Below are 18013 nucleotides of genomic sequence, written 5' to 3'. Positions count from 1 at the left end.
AATCATAACCTATAAAGCTAGGATATTTTTTTAAAATGATGTGTCAAACACAAGTATCAGATATCAACACTCGTAAAACACGTATCAGTGTAATGTCCAATTCAAAAAATATTTATTAGATTTTTGACAAAATCTAATATAATTTTAAAAATGATAAATACATTATTATGATTATAAAAATAAGTAACAAATGTGTTTAAACAAGTCATACAACATATTTTTCTACTAAAAAACTGAAACATTCTTAATATAAATAAATCTTTATTGTCAATTTATATAAATCATAATTATATAATATATAGATCCGTATTTCCGTATTCTACATTTTATGATGTCGTATGAGTATTTTAATCTGTTTCTAACAACATCAATGATCACCATTTCTGTCACTTATTTCCTTCCCTTCTTCTAGACTTCAACAAAAATATATACACTTATCTCAATTCTGAAGATACCATGTCTGTGTAACCCCAACAACCCCACAACAAACGGTTGGTGATCTCACCAAATCATTCCCTCAGTAGGTACTAAATAAAGATTAAATGTTTGCCACCTCAACACTAAATTGACCACAAATCTTGTTCACAAACTGTTGCTGCTTTTCTCTTTCTCTTTTAATATCAGTTGACTTCACTTTACTCTCAAGCAAATTCAGAACTCCAACACAACTTTTCCCCCATAAATGTCCAAATTCCTGTTCAGGTGAATCTGGTGTCTTCCTTCAGTTAAGATCTCATCACCCTCTTCCCATCTTTCTTGCTCCTGAGAAAGATCAAAAGAAAAAGCATCAGCTTTCTGCATAAACCAACCATGAGGTCCAAAACCCAGTTCACATGCAGCCTCAAGGTAGCCATTCTCTCCATTGCCTTTCTCTGCCTCTTCATCTTGCTGTTCCGGTCATCCATATTCTCTCTGTCTCCCCAACTCATCCCACAAACAAACTTGTCAAACTCAAATGCAGTAGCAGTAGAAGAATCTCATCACCCCACAACAGAAACACCAGAAACAACAGAAACTGCAGCTACACCATCATCATGCCCTCCAATCCCTCTCAACCCCACATGCAACAAGGCCCCTCCTTCTTTATCCAATGCTCTCATCCACTATGTCACCACCAACATCACCCCTCAGCAGACCCTCCGTGAGATCTCAGTCTCAGCAAGGGTCCTTCAGAAGAAGTCACCCTGCAACTTCCTTGTGTTTGGCCTTGGCCATGACAGCCTCATGTGGACATCTCTCAACTATGGTGGCCGCACTGTCTTCCTTGAGGAGGACAAGTCCTGGATCGACCAAATCCAACAGAAGATACCCTCTTTGGAGTCCTACCATGTCATGTATGACACACAGGTTCTGATTCTGTAAACAGAGAATATAACTTTTATTTCACTGTTATTTTTCAAATGATCTAACAATAGACTTATCTTGTCAGATTCTACCTTCTCTTTCATAAAACTTATCTTGAGTTTAATGCTAACAGGTTTTCAAAATAAGACTGATGATGGTTTTGAGTTTAATGCTAACAGGTTCACCAGGCTGAGGAGCTCTTGAAGGTCGGAATGGAAGCAGACTGCAAAAAAGTGAGTGATCCAAGATTTTCTCAGTGCCAACTAGCACACAAGGGGTTCCCAAGTGAGGTTTATGACATAGATTGGGATGTGATCATGGTGGATGCCCCCACAGGGTACTTTGAAGGTGCACCAGGGAGGATGACTGCAATCTACACTGCAGGGTTGATTGCTAGGAACAAAGGGCATGGTGAAACTGATGTGTTTGTGCACGATGTGGATAGGGATGTGGAGGACAAGTTCTCTAAGGCTTTTCTGTGTGAAGGGTATTTGAAGGAACAAGAAGGGAGGATCAGGCACTTCAACATTCCAAGCCACAGGTCTCGTTTATGGAGGCCATTTTGCCCACACTAGTTCATCCACCACAATAATTTCTTCCCTTTACATCACCCATTTACACTTGTTATATCAATCATTGTCAAGGAAACTCATACAATTCCCAACATTAGTACATTATTCCTCTGATGTGTGAACTCCTATTTTTTGCCATTCATCATTCTGATTTATATACAACTCTGCTGTTGATTTTTTCAATTGATTCTGATTTATATACAACTCATCATTCCCATTGCTGTTTTCAATAAGAGATATCAATGGAGAGAAGGATTTAAGTTTAATGATCTGCATAATCAATAGTGCTTATAAAATGTTAGCAACCTTAAACACTGTAATGATTTTTTTCCTAAACTAAATTATAAATAGAAAATGATAGTTTTACTAAACTCTTAAAATGGTATACAATTCTTAATATAATAAATTTATAAATAAATATATATAATAAAAGATAAATTTGTAGTTAAATGATATAAAAATATTAAAATAATAGCATTGAATATAAATTAAATAAGTCAACTGACTCCTATTTCTATGCAAAGGTAAAACTGTTTATTGAAAAATTCAGTAAAAAAACTTTGAAAACCATTTCTACATGGAGCTGTAGAATATAAAGAGAACGGTGATTTTAATCTCACCTTGAATATTTTTGTCCACTTACTTTTTTGCAATTTTTTTGCAATTTTTTTCTACTCTTAAATTTTCATATATTTCACTCAGATCAACATGAAATGTCACATTAATAATTTCCGTATATTCTCACGTAAATATAAAAAACTAATTGTGTAAAAATAAAAAGAGGGGTAGACGTGAGAAAAAAAAAATATTTGTAGCAAAATTCATAATGAAAGTTAGGATTTTTCTCCCGTATATATCTTTTTTTAATTTGTTCAATTAAACTTTTTATCAGTTTATTTATTTATCTAGATCGATTCACTTTAAAAAGTAATTATTTTTACATCTCATGATTTCTTCCTTCATCTTCGTGGATATTTTGAAAAGCTTAAAATATCCATATTTTATATTTTTATATTATAAAATTTGAAAACATGTTCTAGACTACTTAGTTTGAAAATATATTTGCGATTGCATAGTTTAAAAATGTATTATACGTTACTAAACTTTTGATATATGGTCAAGTTATGGGGGTTTATTAGATGATCTCGTCATTCATAAGACGATTTTGGCGGAGACATCTATTAGACGCATGCCAAAAGTGTCCACTATACGGTATAGCCAAGAGCATTATCATACGGTTTTGCATGAACGTTTTATGTTTTTTGTTCTTTTGTCACTTTGTGTTTTTTCATTTATTTATTTTGTGACACTTATACTTTTCAAGTTAATGAATGAGAATTTCATCTTTCTTTATTTTCTCGATTCTTTCTTTCTATTCTCTTATTTCCGACATATAATGATTGTATGAGAATAGTGAATGTACCTATGAAATTAATTTTTATTTGAACTAATTCATGGATGACTTACCTTGAGGTGAATGTTGATATTTTATTTTAATGACTTATTTTCGATCATAGTAATATTCTTGTGTGACATTTTGGAATAGGTCAACTAAAATATAAGTTTATTAGAACATTATTGTTCTTTAAGTTAAAAGTAATTGCATTTTATGTTGTAACTAGGGCCTTAACCAATGGTAACAAGCCTAAAACATCATTTTTATTGACCTAAAACTTGTTATTTTACGTAGTAACTATTAGGAATTTGACTAATTACAATACCTTGAACATAACCATCAAGAAAAACTATTTTTATATTTGAAGTCATGGAATTGGAACTTTGCAAAGAGTTTGTAATAGGTGACAATGTTAAAGAAAATAAGATATTGCATTGCTCTAAATGTTTGTGTGTATACTAATAGCATTCATGACTTATTATAGATAAAGTGAGACGACACTAATTATTCATTTGTACATTGAGAAATAATAATTAAGAGAATAATTCATTATGAAATAATATTGTTTTGAATTGTGACAAAGATTCTCTCGTTTGTATTAAGTTCATCACACTAATCAAAACATTGAAGTGAAATTTCTCACTTATGAATAGAAAATTCATGGGATACAATTCATTAATGGCCAACACATATATCCATAAAAGATGGTCAACTACTTTGTTATGCCATAAATGATGATTTTTTGCATTTTAACATAAAACTTCCAATTTCTTCCATAGTGATGAGTGTTGAACACTACACACAAAAAAATGTTTAGCTTAGAAATAAAAAACCAAACAACTTTCCTTCTTCACACTTTACCAAAAGATTAACTTACTAATATTAAAAAAATGAAATCAATGTTTTGAAAGTTTATAATTTAGCATTAACAATGGAAGTGTGTGGGGGTGCAGGAAGTAAAAGGAGGAATGGGCCGAAAATGGGAATGGAGCAATGGGTTATTGGGCCAGAGAGGAGAGGAATAAGAAGAAAAGAAAAGGGTATTTGAGCAGAGAATGGTGGTGCTGTGACACATTCACATCACAGACATTACACACACTCTCTCTCCCATTTCATATCCATCATTCCACAGAGAAAAGCACAGAGAAAGTGAAGAAAATGGCTGAATACGATGAAAGATACGAAGGCAACGGAGAAGAAGAAGACCTTCACAATTCCCATCCTCATCCTCATCTCGATTCCTCTCCTCAGCCCACTCACGACGATCTCATCGATTCCAAATCTCACGTATGTTTTCTCTCTCTTTCTGCTCCACCACTCTCTCTTTTCTTTCCAATTAAGGTTTTTTCCACTGCTTTTTCTCTTTCCCCAAACTGGGGTTTCAAGGGTTTTTCTCTTTCCCAACCTTAACACCACAAATCTTCTGTCTGCCTTTTCGTTCCACTGTTCCCTCTGAAACTAACTACGCCTCTGTTAGTTATGGCGAGATTCCGGGTTGGATTTTGTTTCGTGTTTCCCCCTTTTTGTAATTCCCGCTTCACTTTGTAATTAGAGATGCTTAGGTTTTCGCTAGGTATTTTCTATGTTGCTGTATTTTTTCCTGCCAAGCTATCACTGAATCTTGATGCTTTGCCATGGTTTTATGCGGTGCTCTCTCGTGTTTCTTTTAAAATGTTATATAAATATTTTGAAAAGGGGGTTTTGAATTTGCCTGCTTTTCGGGTTTTTTTTTTATGTGTGATTGTGATTATTCTTTGGAGGTTGTTTTGTGAAGTGTTTTTTTGATCTTGTGTGTGCTGAGTGTGAAGTATATTGTTTGAACTATGATTGCTTTTTACCTTACTTTCACATGCATCGTTGCCTGTTAAGCTTGAAGATGTGGCCCTGTTAACTTTTGATTGTCTTTTGGCAGCATGGATCTCGTGATTACGACAGAGAATCTTCCAGAAGCAGAGATAAGGAGCGGGAGAAAGGGAGAGACCGTGAGAGAAAAAGGGAAAAGGGGAGGGAAAGGGAGAGAAGTAGGGATAGAGATTCGGAGAGAAGCAGGGACAAGGACAGAGATAGGGAGAGAAGCAAAGACATGGAGCGGGACCGAGAGCGTGATGGTGAGAAGGAAAGGGACCGTGATAGGGACCGCCACCACAGAGATCGCCACAGGGATCGTGGTGAACGGAGGGAAAGGACAAGGGATAGAGGAGACGAAGATGATTTTTACAGAAGCCGTGACTTTGACAGGTAAAATTGTCTGGGATCTTACTGCCTTGTATTCGAGTTGGAGCTTGAGGATTTTCATCAGCATTTGATTTTCAGTTCCATGCGATGCATTACATTAATTCTGAATTCGTTCTAAGCTACATTTTTTAAGTAACGTTTTTCCTGTTCTTTTTCTATTTTTATCTGAAATTATGTGAATTTACAGAAGAAGGGATTTTGAAAGAGACGATAGGCATAGGCGCAGGTCTCGGTCTAGATCTCAATCCAGGTCAGGGGGTAGGTCTGAGCATAGATCAAAGTCGCGTTCTCGCTCACGCTCAAAGAGGTAAATCCTGGAAAGATCCTTAACATACAGTATATAGATGCCTGCTAAACATATAATGTATATGGCTTTCTTTTGTAAATTCTGTTTTGTCTATAAAATAAAATAGTTGGTGGATGTGCAAGTGGAACTAGTATAATATTGTGAATACATAATTTGGATAGATAATTAAAAATCCATTTTAATTCAGTTCGGATACGCCCTAAATGATTTAAGTTTGAGGAAATAACAATTGGATAACCTAATATGGCCATATCATAGGGGACATCTATCATTGTTTATAATTTTATTGGTGGCAGGGCACCCCTTGCTCTTCATTCATAATTTCAGAACTTCTTGTTTTAAGAATTTTGATAGTCGTGTTTGATTTTTACTTAAGTTCATCAATTGATACATGTTATTGGTTTGAAAAGTAGCATTCATTATTTTATAACTAATTCAACTCACTTACAGCAAAAGGACTAGTGGTTTTGATATGGCTCCCCCTGCCTCTGCTATGTTGGCTGGTGCTTCTGCTGTTACAGGTACATTTACACATGTATATTTTATGAAATTTCTCATCTTAACTGTTTTTTTCCTTTTGTTTGTCCTAGTATGGAAAATTCATATCAAATTGCATGGTGTTAACTTGGTAAGCTTTGTTCAGTTACTATCTGAGTATATAGCCTTTGAGGACTGGTTTCCCATGGTGTGTAATTTTGTCTTTCTTTTTACTTAGATATAATTCTGGAACTAAAAGATGCTTTGGTTTTTTGTCTTGTGTTTGGTGTTTGTTTGTTTTGTTTCTATGTCTTGTCATATGTTCTAAGAAGGCAATGTTGGGCTACTAGCCCCACTGTGCTGACAATGGGCGTGAGCCGACATCTGTAGCTTTTATGTCCACGGAGGAATCAATGCACCTGTTTTTGGTGGGTCTTGTTCGTCTTCAACTGGAAACTATTACCTACTTTGGTAGACACAAATATTATCTCTAAAGCTTGTTTACAATGCTCCTTTAATATTATTGATACAATATATGCCACGAGGTATAATTACACTTAAGCTCGAGCCAATTGGAGTAAAAGGAGGCATTTGATTCTTATGTACTATGGTTGCGAAAAGTGAAAACAATGAGCTTGTTCTGAGACGCAATATTCCTTTATTTGCAGGTCAGATCACTGGTGCAAATCCTGCAATTCCTGGAATGTTTCCAAATATGTTTCCATTGGCTACAAGCCAGGTATTTTTTTATTCCTTTTTCTCCAGCAGTTGTTGTGCAATTTGAGGTTAATATTAATTTCTCTTTATTCTTGTTTCTTTCTTTTTTTAAGTTGCAGCCGTTCAGTGCTCTCCCTGTCATGCCAGTTCAGGCTATGACACAACAGGTAAAAATGCTTTTCAGTGAGATGAAATTACATTCTTTACTCTTTAACATGACTTTCCTTGATTATGGATTGTCTGGATGTACTGAATTTACAGGCTACACGACATGCTAGGCGGGTGTATGTTGGGGGCCTTCCTCCTACAGCCAATGAGCAGGTAATAAGAATATCATGATTTCTTGCTCAGAAGGTTAAGTTAAGTCTTTTAGATGGTTGTGACAATTTAGCTCGTTTTTTCTATTTTTGTTATACTGCAGTCAGTTGCAACTTTCTTCAGTCAAGTTATGGCTAAGATCGGGGGAAACACTGCTGGCCCAGGTACATAATAACTTCAGTGAATTGTGCCAGTGTGCTGACATTATAACGGGGCTAATTTAGTTTGTGTGCAGGTGATGCTGTGGTCAATGTTTACATTAACCATGACAAGAAGTTTGCTTTTGTGGAGATGAGGTCTGTTGAGGAAGCAAGCAACGCAATGGCCTTAGATGGGATTATTTTCGAGGTATCTTTTTGACTGTTATAAAAACGCCTGGGTTCCTTTTCTCATTTTGTTGTTCAAGAAAATGAGTATATCCATTGGCGCTAATCCAAATTTCTTTTTTTACTAGGGGGCACCTGTTAAGGTCAGGAGACCCACTGATTATAATCCTTCCTTAGCTGCTACCCTAGGCCCAAGCCAGCCTAACCCAAACCTTAATCTGGCTGCTGTTGGCTTGACACCTGGGTCTGCTGGTGGACTTGATGGTCCAGATCGAATTTTTGTTGGTGGACTTCCTTATTACTTTACAGAAACACAGATCAGAGAGCTTTTAGAGACTTTTGGTCCTCTAAGGGGTTTTGATCTAGTGAAAGATAGAGAAACGGGAAACTCTAAGGGTTATGCATTTTGTGTTTACCAGGATCTTGCAGTTACTGATATTGCATGTGCTGCTCTGAATGGAATAAAAATGGGAGACAAGACTCTCACAGTTAGACGAGCTAATCAAGGTGCAAACCCACAACAGCCTAAACCTGAACAAGAGAGCATCTTAATGCATGCACAGCAGCAGATTGCACTGCAGGTTTGATGGATTGTCCCTTGAATTGTTTTTGTTTCCATGATCATCCGTGCACGTGTTTAAAACTCTAACTGCTAGAGGCCTTTGATTTTTGTAGAAACTTATGTTGCAGCCAGCTTTAGTGGCAACGAAGGTGGTGTGCTTAACTCACGCAGTTTCTGCTGATGAGCTCAAAGATGATGAAGACTATGAAGAAATTGTTGATGATATGAGACAAGAGTGCTCCAAATTTGGTAATTTCGGATTTATTTTGCTTGTCTATCTCTCTAAACGAGAACACATCCATATTAATTTTATGGCTTATCTGTTTTCCTGTCTTATTTGTTTTACAGCCATTTGTAGTCCCACATTCTCATATAGAGAATCAGGCCTAAATTACAGACTGAAGTCTCCATAACCTTCTTTGTCCTCACATGTTTGTTCATTGCATGTCTATGAAAATTCCATTGCATAATTCACTGTTTTCTTTTCACTTTATGCAGGTACTTTGGTGAATGTGGTTATCCCACGTCCACCGCATGATGGTGAACCTGCGGCTGGAGTTGGAAAGGTATATATATTTATTTTTATCAGTTGAAATTAAGAACACAGATTTTGTTCACTTCCCTCCTTTTTCAATGCCATTGGTGCACGTGCATCTGTGCCAATTTGCTCTGTTTTTAGTGTGTATATGGTATAAAGTGTAAGTGTTGTATTTGCAGGTGTTTTTGGAGTATGTTGACGTGGATGGTGCTACAAAAGCTCGTGCTGGATTGAATGGACGAAAATTTGATGGGAACCAAGTGGTAGCAGTTTTCTACCCAGAGAACAAATTTGCGCAGGGAGATTATGAAGGCTAATCTGGTTTTATTTGGTTTTTACTTTGTTTAGCGATATCTTAGTAAGGATTATCTTTTGTATTAATCATAAACTTGTAAGCTAGAGTTGTGGTCATAATAGTACAGAAACTGTTCTATTTAGATGCGAGTAGTAGCAATAGTGATCATGGATAATTTGTTGAGAAATTCTTTATCTGCATTAATCAAATTATAGCTTCTTGCTGGACATCCCCCACATTTTTTACATCAATTTCTGTTTTTCTTTTTATTTTCTCTTCTCTCCTTTCTCACATGTCTTTATTGGAGACTATTAATGTTGATAGGTTAGTTGTTGGTCAGAGAGAAACAATAATTCAAAAATTATATAGTCATAATCATATATATCTTCAATCAAATGAAATCTTTTTTTTTTGGTAAATTAAAATATAATACTATTATTCTTTGCGTACGAATTTATTTTAATTTACAAAAGAGCATAGCATATTGAAACTTCAAAGCATTCTTAGATGACTACAGAAGAAGGAATAACAGAAGTAGAGACCCTAAGAATAACTAAAGAGAATTTTTAATGACTATTTTATTCTCAAATTTTATATATAAAATATTTATATGAAGAAGGAAGGTTAATTAAAGTCTTGCAATAAGAACAAACATAAGTTCCCAAACTATCTTTAGCCTTTTAGCCTTTGTAATTGTATAATGGTGAGGAAGAACCCTATTTGTGTTCTATAGTATCCTAAAAAAGTGTACAAGTCTTGTATCCGTCGTATGCCAAGTAATCGTGAACTCAGATCAATTTCTTTGTGAATCTTTTTGTTTTAAACAGTAGCTATTGTCAAAAGAACGCTTGTATTTATCCAAGACTCGATTGTTTCAGAGAATACTTATGATTGAATGCACTGCAAATAATACTCTAATACTTGTGATTTTTAACTTAATATTTTGAACTAAGGTCTAAATAATATTTTGACTTGTGTTTAAAAATACTCGTTTGTATTTTTACAACATTAGTTTGTCAATTTATTATATACTAATGAACTAGTATAAAAATATTTAGAATAATTTTTTTTTCTCTTAAATACTTTTATATTGTAGGTTTGCGAACTTAAATAAGTTACATCACAAAATACAAGTTTTGAAAAACTAATACTTTAAAAAAAATACAAATTAATTTCTCAAAACAATTATTCAATATTTAATATTTCTCTTACCAATAACTTTATTTTGATAACTTGATTTTTTAAATACAAATAAAGTTTACTAACAAGTACTTACCTTTTTAATAAATGAATAATTAAAATAGTCTTACTCTTTACCTAATATATTCATTAAAAACGTCTATTTAGTATTAACATAGTTCTACTCATTACCTACTATATTCATCTATTTAGTATTATTAGTTACATATTTTACCCACAAAATTTCATCGATACGATTATTTTTTGTCATCGATGCATATACCTTAAAAAAAATTATCAATATTTGCAAAAGCGAAAACATGTGATTTTGCTTATGCACCATTTGTATTACATTTCAAACATATAAAATTTTCTAATAATGATATTAAAATGTTAAAATAATAGAGTTTATAAATACATAAATTTTATAAAAATAATATTAAAATAATATAGTTGTCATTTTTAAGGAAATAAATAATGTAATTAAATAAAGAAATTGTTCAATTGCTTATGTTATTAAATAAAGACATTATTTGTATTCATTAAAAGATAAATTTCCTAAATAAAATATGATACCAATAAAGAGTTATCAAAATGTGTAATTATTTGATAACCTTAATATTTAGAGTCTCTTTTTTTGTTAGTGTTTATAAAAAAAACATGGTTTGCGCCTTCACTCTGACTCGTAATACCTTGGATTCGTTACTAAAAATGTTAGTTTTTTTTTTTCTTACAAACTGTTAGTAGTTTTTTTTTTTTAAATATATGAATAAACGACTTTATTACATTTTAATAGATATTTTAATTTTATAAAATTTGATAAAAAAATTTGAAGTAAAGTAAAATATATACTTATATATTCGTTGAAGACATCTCTGTTTTACATCCAGATCAATACATTTTAATAGAATTTATTATCTGAAACTACTATTGAATATTCGATATTGATTTGAGTGTTAGAGGACCTTTTTACAAATGACTTCAGATAAAGAGACTTGTTTGAAGTAAAGATCAAGGAGACTAAGGTAAATGAGAATCCAAAATTAGATAACTTCCTAACTTATACAATAACAATTTTAACAGTTATGAATTGTGTATGGTGCAAGATGAAATTTCAGAATGGCAGAAATGTATGGTATCAGTTTTGTTAAAAAACAACAACTTAAATGTTGCAACTACTTCATAATTAACTTGGCAAAATAACACAACTTAGTAAGTGTATCTCATGCATTTGTGGAAAGTGTCTTAGCATGTTCTAGTAAGTATGTGGATGAGATCCAGTTGTTGGTCACGAGATGAGGCTCCATTCACCGATGATAAAGGACCTCTCATACATATGTGAGGTAAAAGGCATTAATACTCTACCAAAAAGCCTCTTTCTCATTGTCTCACTTACCCAACAAATCATCAAATAGGCCAATACTAGACCTATCTCATGAATGCCATAAATATGCTCACACAACTATGTCTAAGAAGAAGAATATAAGAAGGCATGTCCATAAGAGCCATTTTTGTAAGAAAAATAGTAGTGAGTGAGTGATGAAGATGAAGCATTTGGTTTTGACACTGACATGGATGTTGTGGCTGAGCCTATGTGGCAGATGCTTGTCTCAGGTGCAGCCAAGGCTTCCTCCGGGGCAACAGGTGCCATGCTTCTTCATATTTGGTGACTCTTTGGTTGACAATGGAAACAACAATGGGATCCTAACCCTTGCCAGGGCCAACTACAGGCCTTATGGCATAGACTTCCCAGGGGGTGCCACTGGTCGCTTCACCAATGGCAGAACTTATGTTGATGCCTTAGGTATAATTCTATACTTCCTTCATTCCATCATTAAGTTAGCACTACTAATAAGGGATATGCTGATATTTTAGTTCCATCATATTAAAAATCTAGATTTTGGGGATTTGAATACAAGTAGTACAAAGAAAATGTTCCATACTTCTGTTACATGCTTACTCCTACCTACCATTAGGATTTATTTTGTAGCTAACAACTGTAAAAATAGCAATATACTGAGTTTTTGTTTGGTTCTAACTTGTGTGTTATTTGCACCATTTGATGTAGTTTTGTTGAAAGTTTTATATACCACTTGACTATAGCTGTATTACTCAAGACTACAATGTTGAAAATTGCAGCTCAGCTTCTAGGTTTCCCAACATATATTCCTCCAAACTCAAGAGCAAGGGGTTTGGAACTTTTAAGAGGAGCTAACTATGCATCTGGAGCTGCAGGCATTAGAGACGAAACAGGCAATAACCTTGTATGTATGCACTCACATATGTTGAAGATTCTTTTGAGAAAACACATATTATTGTACATGTTATTCCTGTGCTTTGGCTACCTCCTCTGATTTTCTTATTTGCTTTCAGGGTGGTCATACTTCAATGAATGATCAAGTGGCAAACTTTGGCAACACAGTACAGCAGCTGAGAAGGTTCTTCAGAGGAGACAATGACTCACTTAATAGCTACCTAAGCAAATGTCTATTCTTTTCAGGGATGGGAAGCAATGATTACCTGAATAACTACTTTATGCCAGATTTTTATTCAACTAGCTCAGATTTTACAGTTAAAGCTTTTGCATCTGCCCTTCTTCAAGATTATTCTCGCCAGCTATCTGTATGTTCACATCTAATTCTAAATCACTCTACATATTGCTACTGCATTACTACAATCATTTCATTCCTATGAACACAATGTTGTGACAAGGTAAATTGAGGATCTAATGTGGTTCAAACCCAACCATTTTTGACAAAATATGGTGACCTTTTATGCACAAGTTAGTTTAAATTAAAAAAGGTGCTTGTAATTGTAACAACCGATTCCATGATAACTAATTTGCAATAACATTTAGCTATGCGGTTTCTCTATTGTTGTTTCTCTCATCAGACATTATTAATGCTTTTCACTTCAAATTGTGAAGCAATTATATTCACTAGGAGCACGAAAAGTGATGGTCACAGCAGTTGGTCAAATTGGCTGCATACCATATCAACTAGCCCGTTTTCATGGTAACAGCACCAAATGCAATGAAAAGATCAACAGTGCCATCTTGCTATTTAATTCAGGCCTTAAGAAAATGGTTCAAAACTTCAACGGAGGGCAGCTTCCAGGAGCAAAGTTTGTGTTTCTTGATTTTTATCAGAGCAGTTCAGATTTATCTTCAAATGGAACATCATATGGTAATTATCTTTTCTTTAGACATGCCCTTTATTCATGATAAAGCACATGCTTTCAGAAGCTGATTTTGCACTCTATATATATTGTTTCACATAGGATTTGATGTGATGGACAAGGGCTGCTGTGGAGTTGGCAAGAACAATGGACAAATTACTTGCCTTCCTCTGCAACAACCATGTGAGAATCGTCAGAAGTACTTGTTCTGGGATGCTTTCCACCCTACTGAGGTGGCCAATATTTTACTAGCGAAGGCAACATACAGTTCACAATCATACACTTATCCCATTAATATTCAACAATTGGCAACCCAGTAAAAGTTTAGTTTATGTTGGATTTTGTCTGTTTCTGTGGCATTTATGCAGTGCATGCACTCTGCTGATTGATCAGTGTTCATAATCTTGTGCTGTAAGAATGCGTTGTTGTTGCTTAATCCATTTGATTTCCTTTGTACACCTGTGATTCCATTGTGTAGGAATAATATTACATTAAGGATGCTTCATTCTAAACATATATGAAACACCTCAGGCTGCTTTTGATTTTATTTTATTTTGTGCATTTTTCTTCCTTCTCCAGTATTTAATTTGTGTCAGTTATGGTTCATAAATTATTATTGCTGCAGCAGAAAGTAGTATCTAATATATTGAATTAGATTAATGTTTAGCTAAAAAATACTATGTGTGGTTTAAACCAAAATATATGTTGGTTGGAAAGGATTTAAAGAGTAGAAATGTGCACCATGTCTTTGAAATGTGGATATACATTTTTTTAGGCTTAATTCACTCTCAGAACCAATGATCAGACTTGGATTGATTTTACAAAGAATTTCTTTGAGAGAATTCCCTTCTAAATACAATGAAGATCCTTAAGTATCTCTTGCACTAGTAAAACTCAAGCAATGACTGATGGTTATTTTAAAACACTGTTGGTTGGTGTTGAGGAATAAAAGGTAGACAGCAAAATAAAGGAATAAAATACTAAAGAAAAAAATATATTAAGTGAAACAAAACAAAACAAGATATTCTTGTGAATAAAGAATATAACTTTTATTCAAGTGTTACTTTTCAAATGAGAATACAATCTCTCTTAATAGTCTTACAATAGACTTCTCAAATTCTACCTTCTCTTTCATAAAACTATACTATAAATTACATTTAAAATCATAATATAAATGACATTAAAAAACTAGAATTAAAGATAATAACTATTGACTATTCAATTTCAAAATAAAACTGATGACGGCTTTGAGTTTAATGCTAACAAGCACGTGTACTACTAAAATTACCAAAGATAACGATGGAAAGCCTATACATTTGTCTAGGAAGCTAATTTCAACACACTGTTCCAGTGATCATCAAGAATATATAAATCTGGTTAAAATGTCTGAAGAAAAGAGCAATATTCAATTACCATATTATAATAAAAATAGACAAAAAGAGAAGGTAAGCACTAATTCATATGACAGTTGTGATTGTAAATGTAGGTAGCAGTACATTGAAGCCATTCTGACTATCATATAGATTCCTATACTAAATTTGTTGTTCCACACACTTCTAGTAATTAATAATGTAAACTTGATCATTGAAGCTATAAGGGACAGTGACATGGCGAGATTCCCACTTAAGAGGCTCAATTCATAGCTCAGCAAGTTGCCTTACATTTATTGGATAAACAAAATTGAGGTTCCCATCGAAAGCCATTCTTCCCATCAGAATGTTCACTGCTTCTGTTGGGTGGAATGCATCCCAGAACACATACTGATTTCTGTTAGGGCATGGTGTTTGGAATGGAAGACATGTTATTTGGCCTCTATTTCTTCCAATGCCACAGCACCCTCTATTTACAACACTAAACCCTACACAGAAGGCAAGTTAACTATGAGTCTCATCATGAAAGACATGTTGAAAATGTTCATTGAAAAGAGCTAAACTAGACCAATTATAAGAGCAAAAGAATGAACACCACTAAGTTTTATTTCTGTGATTTTGTGCTGCAATGCAGTATTGTGTTTTGGTTCATTCATACCGTAAGATCTTGCATTGAGAAGGATGTCCTGGAACATGCGGGAACTGTCAGCAAATATGAATCTGGCACCAGGTAGATTAGCATTGAAATTTCCCAAGATGGTCTTCAAATTTTCATTGAAGGGTTGCACTAGCATGTTCACTTCTTCAGAGCAGCTTCCTGTCGTGCTTTGAGCCAGAATGCTTGGAATGCACCCCATTTTCCCCAGTCCAGCAATCACAAATTTCCTTGCTCCAAGATTGTAAAGCCTCTATAACACATGTCATCATGAACAATTAATTGTTTCTCAAAATTAACTGACAAAAACTAAGAAATCTTACTGTGAGCTGGTGGCTATATGTTTGAACCAAGAGATCAGCATACTGCTGTCCATTGTACTGATTTCTGGTGGGGTAATTAGGCATAAGGTAGTTGTTAAGGTAGTCATTGCTGCCCATTCCAACAAAGAATATGCATCGTGCAAGCTCTGTAGCCATATTGTCTGGTCCAATATTCCCAGTTATTTGATTTAATGTGTTCTGAAAGTTGTTTATTTGCTGATCAAATGGTATCCGCCCAACCTGCTCAAAGAGAATCCATTCTAATTCAGCCTCTACCTATTGTGTTTTAATCAATGAGTTGGAAAGTGAAAATAGAAAAAACAACTCTAAAATTGAGGTTTTGATGTTTCTTTAAAATACTGAAAAGCAGCTGAATGTCAATTATCATAAAAAGACAATTAGTAGCTAAATGACAATTAGTAGCTAAATGATGAATGGATGTTACACACAAAGTTTCTGCCAGTGGCATCAAGGATTCCAGCAGCAGCTGAAGCATAGTTTACTCCATGAAGCACTTGATTCCCCGAGGCTTCTGAGTATGCAGGAATCAAGGGAAGTCCAAGCAGTTCAGCTGCATTAATATGAACACATCAGACTCAAATTCAGTTGAAATTGTACATATTATTCAAAATCACTAGGGATACTGTTAAGGTAAATCATATGAGTGCTTAACAAGAATATCTTAATTACAGTCTAGTGAGAAAAACTTGTAGGTTCTGTCTACACAAGATAGGTGAGAGGATATATTCCTCAAGTCTACTTAACACTAATTATTTATCATGTTACACTAACAAAGGTTTATATTACTATTATTAAGTAGGAGGTGACAATGTGTTATTGATTGGTTTAATCTACCAACTTGGGTAGGCTGAGAGTCTGTCCACACAAGTATTTTTCTGGTTCAAGGGATGTGTGTGTAGCTAAAAGTATAGGAGGAGCCTTCATATCCTCTTTAATGCATCATTACTGCAAGAAAATTCCATGACACAAGTTTATCTACCCTTTTTGCTACATACACCAACCACATACAAAGTAGAATTCCCATTGTAGGAGAAAATAGAAATTTACAGCAAGCAATTACTTCATGTAATTAATAGCCTGTAGCCAAGACATAGGTCGTTAGGTGTATAGCAGTTATTCACCTCATTGATGGTAGCCTTGGTAGGCTTCCCAAGTAAGAAGTTCATGGCAAAGGTGATAAAATTGGCAGCATGTCCTCAAAAGACAATTTTGTGCCAAAAAGATAATGGAAAAGAAAATGAACAATTCAACTGCTTTACTTTATCTTTCGAAATCTGTCTCAACAATCGGTTATAAAGAGAGGAATCTGAAATTTGTGATTAACTAGTCAAATTAAGCACGTACTTTAAGCCTAACTCAACATGAACATGACTGACTGATATATATAATTTTCCTTGTAGAAAATTATGCTTCATTCCAAAAGCTTTTGCTCTTAATTCCTATGCTTGCAAGAGTAGTCAATGCCAAGAGAAGAGGGTGCAATAATTTGTGAATAGTGAGTAGTCTCATACTCTTATTAGAAAATGACACTAATGCATATTCTATTTGCTTGGACTCAAACGAACTAACCACATAATCTAGTTTTGCTTTTGTCATGTGACTTGCAGTTGGAAAAAGAAAAAAAGAGTTGATAAGGGAGAGAGGGTATACCTATTTCATCAACCATGGTGTAGCCATTTGAGAAGCGACCAGTAGGGCCTCCATTGAAGTCGATGCCATAAGGGTAATAGTTGGCCTTAGCTAAGGAAGGAATGTTATTGTTGTTGCCATTGTCAATGAGAGAGTCACCAAATATGAACATGGCAGGCACCATTTCTCTCCCACTCCCATTTTGGCCTATCACTGCACTAAGCAACATGAAAAGCACCAAGAATGGGGACAGTCCAAACTTAGCCATAAAAGTGTGAGAGAGTGAAGAGAGGGTATCTGTAAGAAAGAACAGAAACAAGTTGACATGGCTTTGAAAGGAGAGGGAAGAGGATTTAATACATGATGGCAAATGGCGGTGGTTGAAACACAATCAATACATTCACCTGCTCTCTACCTTGCAGTAATTATGCATACATATTGAAGCATCCAACATTGTTGCAGGCCATTTCAAACACTCAACTGGTACCATTTATTTACTACTTTCATGAATTTTCCACACACATTCAAGCACCCTCTCTCACTATTTTTCCGTGACTGTCTCTGTGGGGACT

At 34.5% G+C, this 18013-nt stretch overlaps 4 protein-coding genes across 16 annotated transcripts; 3 read left to right on the top strand and 1 right to left on the bottom strand.

Annotated features, from left to right (window-relative positions):
- Positions 1–360: 360 nt before the first annotated feature.
- LOC137834576 (glucuronoxylan 4-O-methyltransferase 1-like) lies at positions 361–2099 on the top strand. The gene is made up of 2 exons (XM_068642618.1): positions 361–1347; positions 1524–2099. The coding sequence occupies exons 1-2, from the start codon at positions 811–813 to the stop codon at positions 1917–1919; spliced, it is 933 nt and encodes a 310-aa protein (XP_068498719.1). The 5' UTR covers positions 361–810; the 3' UTR covers positions 1920–2099.
- Positions 2100–4353: 2254 nt separating this feature from the next.
- On the top strand, positions 4354–9316 carry LOC137834573 (splicing factor U2af large subunit B-like). Of its 11 annotated transcripts, none has more exons than XM_068642604.1 (13): positions 4354–4599; positions 5225–5550; positions 5735–5854; positions 6305–6375; positions 7000–7070; positions 7162–7215; positions 7310–7369; positions 7470–7530; positions 7602–7714; positions 7821–8273; positions 8368–8503; positions 8753–8820; positions 8972–9316. In XM_068642604.1, the coding sequence occupies exons 1-13, from the start codon at positions 4471–4473 to the stop codon at positions 9107–9109; spliced, it is 1800 nt and encodes a 599-aa protein (XP_068498705.1). In that variant the 5' UTR covers positions 4354–4470; the 3' UTR covers positions 9110–9316. The 11 variants fall into 11 exon arrangements, 9 of the variants coding, with proteins under 9 accessions (XP_068498705.1, XP_068498706.1, XP_068498708.1 ...); XR_011084924.1 differs by having other exon boundaries at positions 4363–4599; positions 7168–7215; positions 8603–8820; XR_011084923.1 differs by having other exon boundaries at positions 4363–4599; positions 8603–8820.
- Positions 9317–11629: 2313 nt separating this feature from the next.
- LOC137834572 (GDSL esterase/lipase At1g33811) lies at positions 11630–13990 on the top strand. The gene is made up of 5 exons (XM_068642603.1): positions 11630–12070; positions 12406–12530; positions 12640–12888; positions 13193–13451; positions 13546–13990. The coding sequence occupies exons 1-5, from the start codon at positions 11806–11808 to the stop codon at positions 13761–13763; spliced, it is 1116 nt and encodes a 371-aa protein (XP_068498704.1). The 5' UTR covers positions 11630–11805; the 3' UTR covers positions 13764–13990.
- Positions 13991–14884: 894 nt separating this feature from the next.
- On the bottom strand, positions 14885–17997 carry LOC137834571 (GDSL esterase/lipase At1g71691). Of its 3 annotated transcripts, none has more exons than XM_068642602.1 (6): positions 17857–17997; positions 17463–17738; positions 16241–16362; positions 15792–16031; positions 15472–15721; positions 14885–15301 (listed from the first exon to the last, which is right to left on the bottom strand). In XM_068642602.1, exons 2-6 carry the CDS (start codon positions 17707–17709, stop codon positions 15081–15083), a joined length of 1080 nt encoding a protein of 359 aa, XP_068498703.1. In that variant the 5' UTR covers positions 17710–17738; positions 17857–17997; the 3' UTR covers positions 14885–15080. The 3 variants fall into 3 exon arrangements, with proteins under 3 accessions (XP_068498703.1, XP_068498702.1, XP_068498701.1); XM_068642601.1 differs by having other exon boundaries at positions 17846–17989; XM_068642600.1 differs by lacking the exon at positions 17857–17997 and having other exon boundaries at positions 17463–17782.
- Between the last annotated feature and the right edge of the window lie 16 nt (positions 17998–18013).

The sequence above is a fragment of the Phaseolus vulgaris genome, chromosome 5, assembly GCF_000499845.2.
Source record: "Phaseolus vulgaris cultivar G19833 chromosome 5, P. vulgaris v2.0, whole genome shotgun sequence".
In the NCBI taxonomy this organism is placed as follows: domain Eukaryota; kingdom Viridiplantae; phylum Streptophyta; class Magnoliopsida; order Fabales; family Fabaceae; genus Phaseolus; species Phaseolus vulgaris.
The sequence above is the reverse complement of the archived record's forward strand: the minus strand, read 5'-3'. Positions and strand labels throughout refer to the sequence as shown.